We start from the raw sequence: 17,462 nt of genomic DNA, 5'->3' as shown, positions 1-17,462 counted from the left end.
TTTTTTTTTTTTTTTTTTTTTTTTTTTTTTTTTTTTTTTGAGACAGGGTCTCACTGTGTTGCCCATCATGCTGGAGCACAGTGGCATGATCATAGCTCATGGCAGCCTTGATCTCCTGGGCTTAAGTGATCCTCCTGCCTTGGCCTCCCAAAGCATTGAGATTACAGGCATAAGTCAATGTGCTGGCCCCGGTTAATTCTTAGGATGTTTTTGAGGACATTTTGTAATTTTAGTGCTCTTCGTTTTTCTGAGATCCAGGGATCCTGCCTCAGTCACAAATCTGAGGAAAATGCCATAACAGATATACCTCTTGCATCCTGTACATTTGATTTTAGGGTGTAGAATACAATTTGCTATGCAACATATTAGCCTTTCTTAATTGTCTGGCAGAAACTGCTATTTAGAGAAGCAGTTCTCTTAGCCCGTGCCTGTTGAGGGCAGGAAAGGGCACAGCATCATGTGGTGGTGGTGGAGTGGGGTCTCAAATTCAATGGCAGTGGGTCTTCATAGATCAGGGGCACAAAATTGATGCCAGAGAACTCGGCTGATCAGAGCTGGCTTCTGTCCTCTGTGAATCTGCAGCCCAGTCAGTGACCTGCCAGGTCATACAAACACAGGATGGAAAAGAGGCAGACTGTGGGCCGTGAGGGCACCTAAGCAAGGAGAGGTCACTCTCCACCAAAGATGTCAAGGAGGGCGTCTTGAAGATGGCATATGGACAACAGCTCACATGGAGGCATAAAGGATCAATGGGCAGTTTTTTCCTATACCTACAGCATTTCCTATATGTACAGAGCCCATTTTTAGACACTGTTCTTAGAGGAACAGACCCCTCTGAAGAGAGAAAGCAGTTGGACATCTGGCAGAGGCTGACTTATAGACGCCCCTTTGTAACACTCACCAAAAGGCCCTCCCCCCAGCAGACATCAATGCTTCAATTCAGGGAGCACTGAACGATGCCTGCTGTGGCCCAGACCCTGGGCTGGGCATAGGGGGCCCAGATGTATCCTGCTTAGCCTCTGCCCTCAGGGAACTCTCAGGGAAGAAGAGTTCATATACAAAGAAAGCAGATAAATACTGACAAGGGCCACAGAATGGAGGCAGCCAGCCTCTCAGGGTCAGGGGCAGGGTGCAAATGCCCCACACTCAGAAACATAAGAATAAAGAGCAGGGTGTGTTCCACCATCACTGTGGGCATCTGCCTGGTGGCAGTCCTGGCACATCTGTGAAATTCACCCACAGAGCTCTCATCTGAACCTGGCCCCCGACACATGATGAGTCCAAACTAAGAGTACTGCCTCTCCCCTCCCTCTGCAATCATCCAATGAGCACCTGCAACATGTCAGACACTGGATCAGGGTCCTGTTTCTGCACAATATAAGGTGGTGGCCTTGGAGTCAGATAGATCTGAGTTTGAATCTTACCACTATTAACCTTGGCCAGTGACTGTAACCCTACTGAAGCTCAGTTTTCTCCCTTTCAAAATGGAAATACTTAGCATTCCTGCCTCACAGGATACGGTTTGATGAAGTAATGTGCATAAAGTTACATAGCTCCCTGCTGTGGCACAAGGTAACTTCCAATAAATGTTGCTGTCAAAGCAGTCACCATTTAGTTGGGGGGGGCAACATATTTATGAGACAGCAAGGTCTAATGTAAAGACCAGAAATCTGAAGACTGGACTTACTGAAGTGATTCTCAACTCCAGTGTCTCTGTCACTCCACCTGTAAAATGATTATTTTTCCTAAATGTGAAATGGCCCAAATAATACTTCACTCCTGGGACTATTGTGTGATAAATTGGACACGTGGATGTGGAAGTGCAGTATATAACAAAAAGTACCGGCTCTGAGATCTACATGATGGGATGATGAAATATGGGAGGCACTGGCAAGAGCCTCAGATTAAAAGCCACTAGACCTGGCTGTACTTCTGGATCTTTCTCTGATTTGCTGTGTGCCTGGGAAAGACCCTTCCCCTCGAGTTTCCTCATTTTACAAATGGACTCAGTTCTCTCTGAGATCCCTTCTTTTGGGAAGTTGTGATTCTGCATTTGGCTGGCACAAAGTGATTAGGGTCATCTGCAAGGGTTCCACGGGGTAGTTCCCAGGGGAAGTCAGCACTGAGGGTGGTCAGGACCACCTGGAAACCTGCTCCCCTATAAGAGATGGCCCCAGAATTCTGGCTAGGAGCCACTAGAGGCCTATGGAGCAGATCTTGATGGTCAACATATCTTCTCTGGGTCCATGAAAATCTGCGTCATTTTCAGATTCTCAGACGAGAAGCTCCCACACCTCCTCCCACTGTCAGGGCCAGATCACAGGCTGGAGGGGAGCTCTGGCTGGGCTCTTGGGAACTTTAAAAATAAAGAGACTGGAGGGCCATTCAGACAGACAGGAAGTGGGAATTAGAAGCAAAACAATGCAGAAGCGGAGCCAGAAGATGTGGATTCCCTGCTGGTTTTGCTGCTTAGCAGCTGGATAGACTGGGCAAGCTGCTTTAGCTCTTGAGGCTCAGCGTCCTCATCTGTAAAATGGGCGTTTGTAAGGCTCAAAGGAAGGAAAGTCACATAATGTTTCCAAGAAAACTGTAACATGGGGTTTGCCTCTGAGATATGGGGAGAGGAGAAGGGGGAAATAATACAACAGGGACAAACTGAACAGGAGACTGGAAAAAGGGATGGCAGCACTGCCTTGCCTTCAAATGGGTGCGTCAGCCTCCAACAGATGGTCCCAGTGGAGGGATCAGGCTGAGAGGCAATGACGTGCGCAAGGCTAACCCAACACCCAAAGAGACGCATTATCAAGCTGGTGGGAACAAAGGCCATGTTTCTTAGTGTGTCTTGGCTCTTGGGGCTTGTCCCCAGTGAACCAGTGATGCTTTGTAAACAAGCTGCCCACAGATCTCAGGATCTGGCCATCTGAGCCCTGGACCTAGCTTGCTAGGCTCTCCCTCCCAGGAGCTATTACAGGCCTCTTACCAGGTCTGCTTGTCCAAATGTTTGGGTGGGAGATATCCTTTTCCAGATGTGTCTGGACAAAGCCAGGGACATAGCAGTAGGATTTGACAAATGCTGTCTGGTCCCTTCTGCAACCTTCTCTCTTTGAGCAGTTGATGAAAATGATCCAAATTCAAATGCCGAAAGGGTAGTCACATAGGCTGGGACCCTTCTGGTAAGTCATATATGCCCCCATTCCACAAACACCTAGGATATAGATGTTATGGTGCTTACCTCTCTGTTCCCCAGTGATGCCAAAGACAGGGGTGAGAAAAGGAAGCTCTACCATGAGTTCTGCCATATTCCAAGCCCTTGCTGAGTACTGAAGCTGCAATAGTGAATGTAACAGACACGGCTTATGGCCTCATGGAGCTTATGGATTTGTTGGAGAGAAAGACATCAGTCAAATAACCATATACATACAAAACAACAAACTGGCATAAACACTGTGAAAGTAGGGTGCCAGGAGAATATTGAGCATGGGACACTAGTGGGAGGAGGAATGTCAGAAAAGGCTCCCTAGGGAGGTGCCATCTAAGTCGAGGTTTGACAGACTGTAGAAGTTACTGGGCAAAGGGACTAAGGCTTGGGGTGATGGGTGGACCAGAGATGGTAGACGTAGGCTAGGGGACAGTACATGCAACTGCAGGAAGGAGTTAGTGCATTTGTAGGCTGGAGCATACAGAGGAAGAGGGTTGAGTCTAGCGGAGTTGACAGGGGCCAGTTGGACCACCTAAAGGATGATGGCCTTGATCTTAAAAAACAGTGGGGCCAGGTGCGGTGGCTCACACCTGTAATATCAACACTTTGGGAAGCTGAGGCAGGTGGATCACCTGAGGTCAGGAGTTCGAGACCAGCCTGGCCAACACAGTAAAACCCCATCTCTACTAAAAATACAAAAAGTAGCCAGACATGGTGGTGGGCACCAGTAATCCCAGCTATGACAGAGGCTGAAGCAGGAGAATCACTTGAACCAGGTGGTGGAGATTGCAGTGAGCCGAGATCACACCAGTGCACTCCAGCCTGGACAACAGAGCGAGACTACATCTCAAAGCAAACAAACAAAAATTGAGGAGCCACTGAGGAGTTTTAAGTGAGTGATAAGATCAGATTTAAATGATCACTCTGCCTGCAGCGTGGAGATAGGCTTGCAGGGAGTAAAACAGGGTGCGAAATGACCCAACAAGAGGCGCTTGCAGTCACCCAGATAAAAGCTGATAGAGGCGCAGCATTGAGAGAAGTGGCAGAGAGGAAGAGGACAGATGTGAGAGGTATTTTAGACATAATGTGGGCATGTTTAGATGAGGTAGGGGTGAGGAGGAGGAGGAATCAAAGACAGCATGGGCTTTCCACCTGGGGCAGCAGGAGCGGGTGTGGGTGAAGGCCAGCTTGCAGGTTCCTGTTCAGATGTCTGGCCTTGTGTCTTCCAAAATGGCAGGGGAGTCACCTTGTTTGTTATTTATTGGTGCAGTGTCTGCCCACTGGAGCTGAGCTGAGAGGAAGGGCTGGGGTCTGGCTAAGTGCCCCAGCACCCACCAGACCTGAATAGAGCCTTAGAAGTGTTGGCCAAATGAATGATGCCTCAGTGGACCCAGTGAATCCTCGCCTTCTAAGAGAGCTTCTGGAGCAGAAAACCTTAAGAAGGGTTAGCAGCTGAGCTGGAGATTATTTTGGTCAGAGACTGGGCAGGAAAAGCCCCGGGGCTAAGCCTCTTCTCTGTAATGGGAGTTCCTGGGGTGTGAGCAAACATCCATCTTTCAACCGATGCTGCAGACGGAAGGCCCAGAGTGGGAGGAGAGGCCGAGGCTGGGGGGACCAGGCCTTCTGGGAGGCCAGGGCAGTGTACCAGAGCATCCTAGAGGGGCCTGTGACCCAGATGCCCCCCCCTCGCCCCCGGCCGCACTGCGTGGGAGGAGGCGGCAGCTGCAGGCCGGGCGGAGGGCGGGCGGCCGGCGCGCCCGGCCCGTGGGAAGCGGCGGCATCTGCTCTTTCCACGCTAGTTCCCGGCGGCTCCCTCTGAAACCCTACCCTCCCGGCCAGTCCCTGCCGCCGCCGGCCAGTGCCCTCACCCGCCCCGCCCCCGGGGATCGGGTTGCAGGAGCCTGAGCTGCCGCGCTGTTGAGCGCGGTTCCCCGACGGCTCCGCGAGGGGCCGGGGCGAGGCCTAGCAGGTCCAGACCAAAGGCCCAGAGTGGGCCCAGAGTGCGTGAGAGGACTTGGCCCGGGTTGAAATGAGCAGGGGAAAAAGGGAAGAGCTTGCTCCTCCTCCCAGGCCCGCCCTGCGGCTCCGGGCCCGAGGTCCGCCCGGGCCAAGGAGACGGTCCCTCAGCCCTGAAAAATCAGCTTTTCTCTTCCTTTCCAGCCAGATGGCCAGGCCGCTGTCCACCCCTAGCCCTTCGCAGATGCAAGCCAGGAAGAAACGCAGAGGGGTGAGTGTCCGTCTCATCTCTGCTTCTGAGTTGCCCAACAAAATGAATCCCCTGCAGTCTGGCAGGGAGAACCCTGGGCAGAAACTTCACTCTAAGCTAACCGCCTGGGTTCAAATCCCGGCTCTGCCTGTAGTTATCAGGGTAATTCCGGGCAAGCCTCTTAACCTCTCTGGGCCTGATTTGCTCCTCTGCGTAACTGGAATAATGACAGGGCCCACCTCAAAGGGCTGCTTTGCAGATGAAATGCATTAATGTAACGCTCTGAACAATAGCAGACACACAATAGGCTGTTATGATTGTTGTTCCAGCCTGCCCACCATCCTATCTTCTGTCTCCTGAGTCCAGAACTTTCATCCCCTCCCAGTGTGCTGGGGTGGGGGAAGGGACAGCAGAAGGATTCCCGCTTGCTGCTGCTGTCTGTCCGTTGTGTCCAGCCCCACTTTCCTCCCAGCATACAGCCCTGCTTCTGCACTGGGAGTCCAGACATCTGGGGTCTGGCAGAGAGCAGCCTGACACTCACTGACTGTAAGCCCTTAGGCCAACCACTTCTTTCCAGCCCTTATTTTCTTTATCTGTAAAATGGGGTCATATCTGTCATGCTCCCGGTGTTCTGCTACCAGTATTGTGAGGGGAGAATGAGAGTGTGTGAATGGAAGGGCTCTGCAGCTAGAGAGAGCAACACCTTAGCTAGGTGTGGTGGCTCATGCCTGTAATCCCGGCACTTTGAGAGGCTGAGGTGGGTGGATCACCTGAGGTCAGGAGTTCGAGACCAGCTTGACTCGTCTCTACTAAAAATACAAAAAAAAATAAAATTAGCGTGGTGATCACATGCCTATAATTCCAGCTACTCAGGAGGCTGAGGCAGGAGAATTGCTTGAATTCTGGAGGCGGAGGTTGCAGTGAGCTGGGATCGTGCCATTGCACTCTAGCCTGGGCAGTAAGAGCAAAACTCTGCCTCAAAAAAAAAAAAAAGAGAGAGAGAGAGCAACACCTGAGACTCCTCAAACCACCTCATGACCTGGCAGATGACAGGGTCACCCTCCTGCTGGTGCAGCAGGGACCTCCAGGGCCTGCTCCAGCACCATGGCTGGTGTCCTCATTCTGATTGGCTGTGCCCTGCCGTACCAGTGGTTAAACATCTTGAATATCACCCCTATAGACCAAGACAGGAGATCTGAGTTGTGCTTCCACCTCTGCACTTTCTTGCTGTGTGACCTTAAGCAAATCACTGTCCTTCTGTGAGCCTTGGTTTTCTCCACCATAAAGTGAGACTAGGTTGATCTCCCTCACAAGAATACTGTGTGGGTTAAATACGAGTTGATGTCTATCAAGGCACTTTGGAAACTGTGATGACGCACCTGTGAATAACTTCTTGTCGTGACTGTTTAGATCATAGAGAAACGGCGTCGAGATCGCATCAACAGCAGCCTTTCTGAATTGCGACGCCTGGTCCCCACTGCCTTTGAGAAACAGGTATGTGACATTGCTGATTGTGCTAGAGGAAATACTGTGTGGGCGGCAGATAAAGTTCGTTTCTCATGCCATCTGTTGTTGATTGGTAGAGGCTGCCTGAGATGCTGTGATCATTTACCAATATCTGCCACTGGCAGGGTATAAAGAATGGAAATTTACACTCGGGTGGCTTTATGTCCATCATCCGATCGAATTAACTCCTCCAAATGATCCTGAAGGGTAGGGATTATTATGCCTATAGCACAGGTAAGGAAACTGAAGCACAGAGAGGTGAAGTAACTTATTCCAGATCACACAGCCATTAAATAGCAGAGCAGAGGAGTGTGTGATTCTCAAACCACCATCCCTCTGCACTACGGACATTTCCAGAGTGATTTGAAAGTGGAACAGGCTGCTCAGGGAGTGAGCACTCTGCCACCCATTGAGCATGTTAGGTGGGGAACTACAGTGAGGAATCAGACAATGGACTCCGCCACGGAGATTCTCACCCTGTGCACCAAGGTGTAGGTCACAGATCCTGTGCCTTCCCTTATGCTGGTGAGAACAAGTCAGTCATTCCACAGATGTTCACTAAAACCACCACAGGACCAGCCATGAACTAGACCTGGTATCTGCCCTCAAGGGACTCCCATGGAGAGTCTGATCTTCAGACTTCACCTGGGAAGCTTAGGAAGCATTTCCTGAGAGAGAAAAGAGGAAGAACAAGTGCTCTGGGGATAAGACGGTGAGCTAGATCTTAGGCACATTGAGTCTGAAGTTGGATTCCCAGAAGAGCTGGTTTGGGAGGCACTCTGAGGATGGTGGTTAAAACCATGGAGGTGACAAACCCCTGTGCCGGGAGCAGCAGAGTGCCAAGTGACACAGAAGGGACACTACTGTGTTAAGAGACAGGCAGAGCAGCCAGGTGCAGTGGCTCACATCTGTAATTCCAGCACTTTGGGCGTCCAAGGCGGATGGATCACAAGGTCAGGAGTTTGAGACTAGCCTGGCCAACATGGTGAAACCACATGTCTACCAAAAATACAAAAAAATTAGCTGGACGTGGTGGCATGCACCTGTAATCCCAGCTACTCAGGAGGCTGAGGCAGGAGAATCACTGAACCCAGAAGTCAGAGGTTGCAGTGAGCCAAGATCAGGCCACTGCACTCTAGCCTGGGTGGCAGAGCAAGACTCCATCTCAAAAACAAAAACAGAGAAAGAGAGAGAGAGAGAGACAGGCAGAGCAAGAGGCATGGTGAAAGGAGAGCCCAGAAACAGTGGTATCGTGCAAGTCAAGGGAGGAGTGGTTTCAGGAAAGATGGCCGGCAGCTGTACAGAGGACAGGTGGTCTGGGAGGAGAACTGAAGAGAATGTTCTAGATTTGGAGAAGCTGGCCAAAGCAGAAGCCCAATTGCTGGCCACAGTGGAATGGAAGGAAGGTGAGAAAAGCAAGACACTGCACAGCGACACGGTTAGCTGGAGACTCCACCCTTCTGTCCTCTGTACCCGCAGGGCTCTTCCAAGCTAGAGAAAGCTGAGGTCTTGCAGATGACGGTGGATCACCTGAAAATGCTCCATGCCACTGGCGGGACAGGTACCCATGCTCTTCTCTTTCAGGAGTCATTCATACCACCAATATTTTGAGGCTGGGCCCTGGGGATACACTGGTGAGCAAAATCCACTCTCAGGAGCTCAGTCAATAGAGGGAATATTTGCAAAGCTTCGCTCCCTCCTTTCAGCGTCTCCCTCTCCACTTTCAGTGTCTCCATTTGTCCCAACCTTTTCCTCAATTCAACTCCCTCCAGTCTTAGACCTGGGAGGCACTTTCTTCTGTAACAGACTGTTGTTACGGGTCCTATCCTTCCCCAACCCAGGGCTTCATTAGGGATTCGCCTGAATGAGCTAATTCTCCCTGGGATCCCAATCTGACCCCCTTGAACCCAGGGAGGAGCCTGGTATCCTACCCACTGGTCTAGCCTTCTGGGCTGTCGTGAGGTCCTTGGCAGGGCTGGGGTGACATGTCATGTTCCCTGAAGGTCTCAGGATTATAGGACACAAATGTAACTCATTTTGTTATTTTAAGCCCGTCAGTTACAATAAAGTAATGGAACGGTGGCTTTAAAGACACTTCCAGACAAATAGAAATTCTGTCTACTTAAAGCTTCTCTGTGTATTTGGTGATTTCAGAATTGGGAAACCCTGAAATCTCCACAGGCCTTGGCCACAAAGACCAAAGTTCCAGAGACCTAACTTTCTACTCCAGAAGAGGACAGTGGCATTTTAAGCGGCTTGTTCTGGTGCTTCCGAAGCCTCCGTGTATAGCACTGTCACCTCAGGGCAGGCAGAATCAGGAGTCATCCCCCAGAAATTCTGAGGCAGCAGGTCTAGACTGAAGTTTAGGAGTTTGCAAGTTTAACAAGCCACCCAATTATTCTGATGCAGGTGGTCCATTTGGGAACTTCTGTCAAAGAAATGCATTGCTAAGAGTGGAGACTTCCGTCTCTAATGAACCAATGGGGGAGATTCAAATTACATTTATGGTTATCCAATTAAAAGAAAAGTAGTGACTAATATGTGAGCAGCGTTTGACAGTTTCCAAATGCTTTCACTTGTGTTGTTTCACTTGATTCTCACAAGAACCTGCAAGATGGGGGTTAGTGTTATCACCATTTTCTGACTGTGAACTAACGGGAAGACAGAACTGTGGTTCACGGTATAGCCTTTGGATCTGAATCGGGCTCTACTGGTTACTAGCTTTATGACCTTAGGCGAATGATTTAATCTCTCCCTCCTTCAGTTTCTTCATCTCTAAAATGGGAATAATGAGAAGTTTTTGTGAGGATTAAATTAGATAACTTGATTAAATGCTTAGCAAGAATTCAGTAAATGTTAGAAAAGAACAGCAAAGGCTGGGTGCGGTGGCTCACCCCTGTAATTCCAGCACTTTGGGAGGCTGAGGCAGGTGGATCACCTGAGGTCAAGAGTTTGAGACCAGCCTGGCTAACATGGTGAAACCCGATCTCTACTAAAAATACAAAAATTAGCCGGGCATAGTGGCAGATGCCTGTAATTCCAGCTACTTGGGAGGCTGAGGCAGGAGAATCACTTGAACCTGGGAGGCAGAAGTTGCAGTGAGCCAAGATCGTGCCACTGCATTCTAGTCTGAGTGACAGAGTGAGACTCCATCTCAAAAAAGAAGAGAAAAGAGAAAACACAGAAAGGTGAAGGGATTTGCTTGAACTTATATGGCTAAGTGTATAGCAGAGTTGGGTCTCACCCACAAGTTGGCCTGGCTCCAAACATAGTCTCCAGCTGAGCTGTCCCTCTGTGGGGGCCATGAACCAAAAACCAGGTGTTTGCTGCCATAGTCATGAGGCCAGTGCTAGCTGAGATTGTTCTGTCTGTCTTTGCCCAGAATGTGGTCAAGAGAAGAACAAGTATGGAGAGGCAGTGAGGATGTGAATACCTGTGTAGGAAGTTCACCTGGTTATCCATCAAGGAGAGGGTGCCAGCCGGGTGCAGTGGCTCATGCCGGTAATCCCAGCACTTTGAGAGGCCAAGACAGGTGGATCACAAGGTCAAGAGATTGAGACCATCCTGGCCAATATGATGAAACCCTGTCTCTACTGAAAACACAAAAATTAGCTGGGCATGGTGGTACGCGCCTGTAGTCCCAGCTATTCCGGAGGCTGAGGCAGGAGAATTGCTTGAACCCGGGACACAGAAGTTGCAGTGAGCCGAGATGGTGCCACTGCACTCCAGTCTGGGCGACAGAGCAAGACTCCATCTCAAAAAATAAAAAGGGCCGGGCACGGTGGCTCACGCCTGTAATCCCAGCACTTTGGGAGTCTGAAGTGGGCAGATCAACCTGAGGTCAGGAGTTTGAGACCAGCCTGACCAACATGGAGAAACCCTGTCTCGATGAAAAACACAAAAATTAGCCGGGCGTGGTGGTGCATGCCTGTAATTCCAGCTACTCGGGAGGCTGAGGCAGGAGAATCACTTGAACCTTGGAGACAGAGGTTGTGGTGAGCCAAGATTGTGCCATTGCACTTCAACCTGGGCCATAAGAATGAAACTCCATCTCAAAAAGAAAAAAAAAGAGAGAGAGAGGGTCCCTGGCCTGATGACAGCTGCCGAGGATCACAGTGGGGTCTTGTTCAAGATTGCCTTTTTAGCCAAGGGACCAACTCAGATGCCAGCCGGGGCCAAGGCAGTAATATAAGTGATAGCTAACTTGTTTTTTTATTCAGCATTTTCTGTGCACTTTTTTTTTTTTTTTTTTTTTTTTTTGAGATGGAGTCTCGCTCTGTAGCCCAGGCTGGAGTGCAGTGGCACAATCTTGGCTTACTGCAGCCTCCACCTCCCAGTCCCGGCTCAAGCATTTCTCCTACCTCAGCCTCCCAAGTAGCTGGGATTACAGGCATGAGCCACCGTGCTCAGCTGATTTTTGTGTCTTTTTCAGTAGAGACCAGGTTTCACCATGTTGGCCGGTCTGGTCTTGAACTCTGCCCGCCTTGGCCTCCCAAAGTGCTGGGATTACGGCGTGAGCCACTGTGCCCAGCCACTGTGCACTATTTTAATTTCACCCTCACAACTCTATACAGCAGGCACTGCTAGATCCCCATTTGACAGCTAAGGAAATTGAGGCACAGAGAGATAAAGAGACTTGTTCCCAATCAGGCAGCTAGTTAAGTAGCAGAGTCAGGATTTGAACCCAGCTCTGCTGGCCTCTGGCAACCTCACACCTCACTGCTACACCATGCCACCTTCTCAAGGGGCCTCCCCACTCTGATGGCTGCCACCTCCCTTCCTGGGCATCTGCCCCTCTCAACAGGCAGGGTTGTTCTATACCTCCAAGTGCACAACTTTCCATATCTGTCAGGTGTCTGCTTAAATGAAGTTATCTTGGCCACAGAGTTTTTTCTTTGCATTGTCATGAATTGTGATGAAAGCAATACTTTACATGTTACAGTGCATCATAGTTTAGTGAATTCGTTTGATCATTATAACCCACCACCCTCCATCCCAGGCAGGCATTTTTGTTCTCACTCTGCAGATTCAGAGATGGGCTCAGAGAGGCAAGGTGACATGGCCAGGGCTGCCGAGGGAGTGAGTGAAGGAGGCAGGTCCAGAACTCAGTCAGACCCAGGCTCCATGCTTCTCCCCACACCTGCCATGACCTTCATCATGCCTCCCTTTGCAGGATTCTTTGATGCCCGAGCCCTGGCAGTTGACTTCCGGAGCATTGGTTTTCGGGAGTGCCTGACCGAGGTCATCAGGTACCTGGGGGTCCTGGAAGGGCCCAGCAGCCGTGCCGACCCCGTCCGGATTCGCCTTCTCTCCCACCTCAACAGCTACGCAGCTGAGATGGAGCCTTCACTCACACCCACTGGCCCCCTGGCCTTCCCTGCCTGGCCCTGGTCTTTCTTCCATAGCTGCCCGGTGCTGCCAGCCCTGAGCAACCAGCTCGCCGTCCTGGGAAGAGTGCCCGGTCCTGTCCTCCCCGGTGCCTCCTCTCCTGCTTACCCCATCCCAGCCCTCCGAACCGCTCCCATTCGCAGAGCCACAGGCATTATCCTGCCAACCCGGAGGAATTTGCTGCCCAGTCGAGGGGCATCTTCCACCCGGAGGACCCGCCCCCTAGAGAGGCCAGCGGCCCCTGTGTCCGTGGCCCCCAGCAGCAGGGCTACCAGGAGCAGCCACATCGCTCCCCTCCTGCGGTCTTCCTCCTCCACACCCTCTGGTCCTGCAGGGTCTGCTGCCTTTGTGGCTGTTCCCACCCCCAACTCATCCTCCCCAGGGCCAGCTGGGAGGCCAGCGGGAGCCATGCTGTACCACTCCTGGGTCTCTGAAATCACTGAAGTCGGGACTTTCTGAGCTGCCCCCTCACCACCTGCCCTCAGGAATGAGGAAGGTTCTTTTACCAGGGGCTCAAAAAAGGCACTGCCTTTTCTGCTTTGCTTCCTGGACTGGCTCATATGTGAAGGCATCTTCTCCAGCCACCAGAGGCCCTCTCCTCGTCCAGCCCATCTCCTCCTCACTGCTATCCCAGCTTATCCACCCAGCTCTGGAGCTGTTCTGGTCTCAGAGGTTTGGTTCCATTTCTCACCTGCACAGATGAGTCCTGGGAGAGTCCCTCAGAGCTGCGACCAGACCCTGTCTCCTGCCCAGCACAGAGCAGCAGCAGGCATGAACCTTAGGTCTGGGAAAAAGCTTTAACCAGGGCCCAAGGCAGGCTGTTCCTTGGAGGGGTCAGACCCCAGTCAGGAGCAATGACTGACTGCAGGCTTCCCAGGCCAAGAGGCTGGAACACAGTGTCTGCCTTGCTTCCTGGAGATAGTGACTGAGCAAGAGCCATAAAAAGGTCTGGGAACCCTGTCTGCCCCTGCCCACTTGTCTTTGGCCCACACCATCACATTGAACCACAGGACAGACCCTTTCTCCACTACAGCCAAGGCCTGGAGACCGGGGGCCCAGCAGAGCCTGCTCCCACCCTCCTCCCAGCAACAGATACCCACCCTCGCACTGACTAACAGGTCCCTGCACACAGCTGGCCTGATAAATCTGCCTGGGAGGTTTCTAGGCAGCAGCAAAACTCTGTGACAGGGTGTCCTCACACCAGGCCTTGGACAGCTCTCCCAGACAGGAGCCAGGGTTGAGCAATGGAGAGAGCCCAGCTCCCCCCGCCTCCTACGGTCGCCATCCTCCAGGCGCGCGGTCCCTCCCCACTGGGTACACAGTGCAGAGGGGCCATGGCCCCATGTGATGGCGCCCAGAGAGGAACCTCTTGGGATTCAGCACCAGACGTCTGTGCTGCCTGGTTTGCATCCGGCTCACAGAGCCCAGACTGCTGGAACAGCCAAGGGCTGTCAGGCTGGACAAAAATAGCTCTGAGGAGGGGCAAGAGAAAGGATGATTCGAGGCAGCTCGGCCCTTCAAGGTCATGCAGTGGGTTGAGGGCCTGAGATTCTGTTCACCAGGACTCCACAGAGCTGGCTCTGCTCAGAGGCCATTTCATCCCCCAGCTCCACCCCAGGCCACTTTCTCTAACCGAGGAAACAAATGGTCCAGCGATCGTTCCCAGCAGAACAGCGGAGACTGGACTAACATCCGGTGGGACCAGTGTTGCCATACCAATGGGTAAAATGCAGAAACTCTTCTGTACTCATTGGTAAATATCTACTCCCCCGAGTGACTCCAAGTACCCCTCCACCGCCTGGCACTTCCCCCAGGACTCCTACGATCTGGTTAATGCCTGGCAGAGCCAAGGCTGTGGAGTCCCAGGGGCAGCAATTCACTGGTGCTCATTCCACACTGGTTAGATACTTCAGCCATCACCCCTGGGAAGATTCTCCCACCTCCTCCCTTTGATGGAACCACCTTCCCCAGAGGCTGCATTGAGGAGACTCCATGGACTGAAAAGTAGAGTTTGCAGAAACCCTGGGGAAAAGAGCCCTTTCAAAGAAGTGGATAAGAGGGAGGCGATCATCTGAGTGACCCAGAAAGCTCTTTTCAAAAGACAAATTCCTAAAGGAGAGATAGAGAGGAAAGCACCTCTTTCGTTTTTAGTGTGAGCTGCTTCTATCAGACTGCTGTCCTCCTGGACCCGTCTGAGATGCGCAGCAGTGAGGAGAGGGCATCATTTTAGAGAGTGGGTCATTGGCAGGGAGTGCTCCTGAGGGAGGCAGAGGGGAGACTGAGGTAGAAGGAAGACAGGACTCACACATGCTCCCAGGATTGGGGACAGGGACAGAGGAGAGGACAGAAGGCAAAGGCCAGTTTCCCCTTTATCATGAAGGGGTCCACTCGGGACAGGAAAAAGGACAATTCCTCCTCCTCCTCCTCTCCTGCTGCTCCCAGGATACCAGGTCAGTGATGCAGTCTTGCAATTTGGCAACTCCCCGGCCTGAGAATCCCTAGTGGGGCTGTGGGAAACACATTTCCATGTTGCAAGTGTGCAACTCCAAAGAATCTGTGATGCCATTGCAATGAGGTGGGAATTACCCAGCTCTTTCGGCATCTAGGTTGAACTTGCTTTCGTCGTCCCTGGGATACTGCAGAAGGAAAGGTGACTGTGATCAGATTCCATGATCAAGGACTTGCATCTTCTGTTTCTATCCCCAAGCTTTCCTGAGGTCTCCAACTCCTACCCCATTGTAGGGGTTGTTGCAGACATCCAATAAAGATTTTTTTTTAGTGCTTCTGGAAACTTCCAGCAGATTCTATGTCTAAACTATCTCTGGAGTCCGTCCACTTCTATCTGCACCCACAGCCACCCTGGCGCAGTCACCTCACCTCCCCCAGATAAATGCCCTGGCCTCAGAAAGCTCCTCTCTCTTGCGTTATCAATCAGTTCTCAGCAGAACCAGAGAGCACTTGAAAGCGCAGGTCACATCGTGTCTCTGGTTTAAAAACCTCCTTCTGTTGCCCTATTATTCTAAAGGTTTTCCTCTTTTGGTCCCAATCTCACTTCCAGCTTCATTTCTTGCCAGTCCCAGACTTGCTCCCTAAGCCTCTGCCACCTGGCCTTCCTTCATTTCCTCAACATTCCAACCTCATTCTCACCTCCAGCACTTTGCATATGCTGTTCCTTTTGCCAAGAATGCTCTTCCCCTACCCTGTGTATGGCTGAGTTCTTCAGATCCTCAGGCCGTAGCTTCAAAGTTGCCTCCTCAGAGAGGCCTTCCTTGACTACTGTACTTGAGGAGTTCATCTATCACAAGGCCCCTCTTGTTTCCCTTCATGGGGAATTTGCCACTGCATATCCATTTGTGTATTGACTTGTGGGTTGACTGTCCCCCCCACTCAACTGTAAGCCCACGAGGCCAGGGGCCATGCCTGGTTTGCTCTCCACTCTGTACTCAGCGTTGAGCACAGGGCCTGGCCCATAGTTGGCATTCAATAAATACTTGTTGAAGAAGTGAACTGAGAAGGTGAGAAATCTTCTGGACTCAAGCGGTCGATGGTCTGGGCCCCTCTAGGGGTGAACCCCCTGCTGTATGACTTTGCAGGGAGGCTGTAGAGCAGAGTGAGAGCCAGGGCCATGGGACTGGAAGGTCTGGCAAGTGGCCAGGAGGCCCTGGCCAAAGGCAAGTGCGAGGGTCCACTCTGAGTGTACACTGACAGCTGGGAGCAGGCAGGCTGTCCTGCCAGCAGGCATTGTTCTCCACCCTTGGCTTGGCTCTCTGATGGATTCAGCTCCCAACAGATCCAACAAACACAGAGGTCTGCTCCGTGCCAGCCAGGCACTGCGGGGCCAGAGCTGGGAAAGACATAGGCACTCTGAGTAGGGGGCACACCCTCCACTGAGATGGTAGTTTGGTGAGATGAGAATAAGGAGGTTTGTTGGGAGAGCTGAGAGGTGCAGAGTTGGGGTATGTGGCCCTGCCTAGGGTGTCAAGGGGGAAGCCTTCCAGGAGGAAGAGGAAAGGAAGTATTCTGCATGCAAAGACCTGGAGACTTCATCAAGCAGAGCTGTAGAAGTTGGCTCTGAGTTGAGCATGGGCCCTCAGTGACAGGGTGAGAGATGGGCTAGCCTGGGCACTGAAGCCAGACTTTTTATTAATGATTTGTAGTCTTGAGCAAGTTATTGAACCTCCCTTATCCTCAACTTTCTCATCAATTTAGTAGGGAAGATGCAGTAATGGCTACTGTTGATTCAGTGATAGCTGTGTACCAGACACCATACCCAATGCTTTTCTTGGAATGTCCCATTTTGCAGATGAAGAAACTGAGCTAAGACAACGTCTCCTAAGGTTAGGTGGTAACCGAATGAGATAACACACTTAAGGCCCTCAATAGAGTGCCTGGGTTATATGAACCGCTCCATCAATCTTAGCCATTAATGTCATTGATGAGAGGAGGCTGGATCCAAACTGTGAAAGGCCAGGAGTGTCAAGGAGAGTCCGGGCATCAGCCTATAGGCAATGAGAGCCCTGGAAGATTTTGCTGAGTGAATGCCAAGGTGGGACCTTGTTTAAGAAACTTGGCGTGGCGCAGTGGCTCACACCTATAGATCAAAGGCTCAGAAATGTTCACTGTTATTAATGGGATCAGCTGGGCTGGGCGTGGTGGCTCACACCTGTAATCCCAGCACTTTGGGAGGCCAAGGCAGGCGGATCACCTGAGGTCAGCAGCTTGACTCCAGCCTGGTCAACATAGTGAAACCCAGTCTTTACTAAAAATACAAAATTAGGCGGGTGTGGTTGTACATGCCTGTAATCCCAGCTACTTGAGAGGCTGAGACAGGAGCATCACTTGAACCCAGGAGGCAGAGATTGCAGTGAGACAAGATTGCACCACTGCACTCCAGCCTGGGCGACAGGTAAGACTCCATCTCAGAAAAAAAAAAGAAACTTGCACTTGGGGTGGTGTGGGGTGACTGGGAAAGAGGAGTGTTTAGACTCACCTCCACCTATTCATTGGCAACACTTAGATGCTGTTTAAAAATATCTGTGCCCAGGCCTCAGAGAGTATGATTTAACTTGTCTAGGGTGGGGCCCAGGCACCTCATCAGGAGGTAGGAAGAAGGGTTGGGATTTCTTTCCAAACTGAGGTAGATTGGTATTCAGTAAGTGACTG

At 51.4% G+C, this 17,462-nt stretch overlaps 1 protein-coding gene across 4 annotated transcripts in view; it reads left to right on the top strand.

Moving 5' to 3' along the window:
* The window catches only part of HEYL (hes related family bHLH transcription factor with YRPW motif like), a 17,180-nt gene extending 1,374 nt beyond the window's left edge, over positions 1–15,806 (top strand). The window contains exons 1-5 of one of the 4 annotated variants that reach the window (XM_032247039.1): positions 5,076–5,199; positions 5,364–5,426; positions 6,816–6,899; positions 8,391–8,472; positions 12,085–15,806. In XM_032247039.1, coding sequence (XP_032102930.1) covers positions 5,364–5,426; positions 6,816–6,899; positions 8,391–8,472; positions 12,085–12,758 — 903 coding nt within the window. In that variant the 5' untranslated portion in view covers positions 5,076–5,199 and the 3' untranslated portion in view covers positions 12,759–15,806. Of the gene's footprint in view, positions 1–5,075; positions 5,200–5,359; positions 5,427–6,815; positions 6,900–8,390; positions 8,473–12,084 lie in introns of those variants that run through there. The other 3 variants (XM_032247038.1, XM_032247037.1, XM_032247041.1) reach the window with 3 other exon arrangements.
* The last annotated feature ends 1,656 nt before the right edge of the window (positions 15,807–17,462 follow it).

This window comes from Sapajus apella, unplaced genomic scaffold (assembly GCF_009761245.1).
Source record: "Sapajus apella isolate SASKATOON/1434 unplaced genomic scaffold, GSC_monkey_1.0 scaffold62, whole genome shotgun sequence".
In the NCBI taxonomy this organism is placed as follows: domain Eukaryota; kingdom Metazoa; phylum Chordata; class Mammalia; order Primates; family Cebidae; genus Sapajus; species Sapajus apella.
This window is presented reverse-complemented; position numbering and strand designations above follow the sequence as displayed.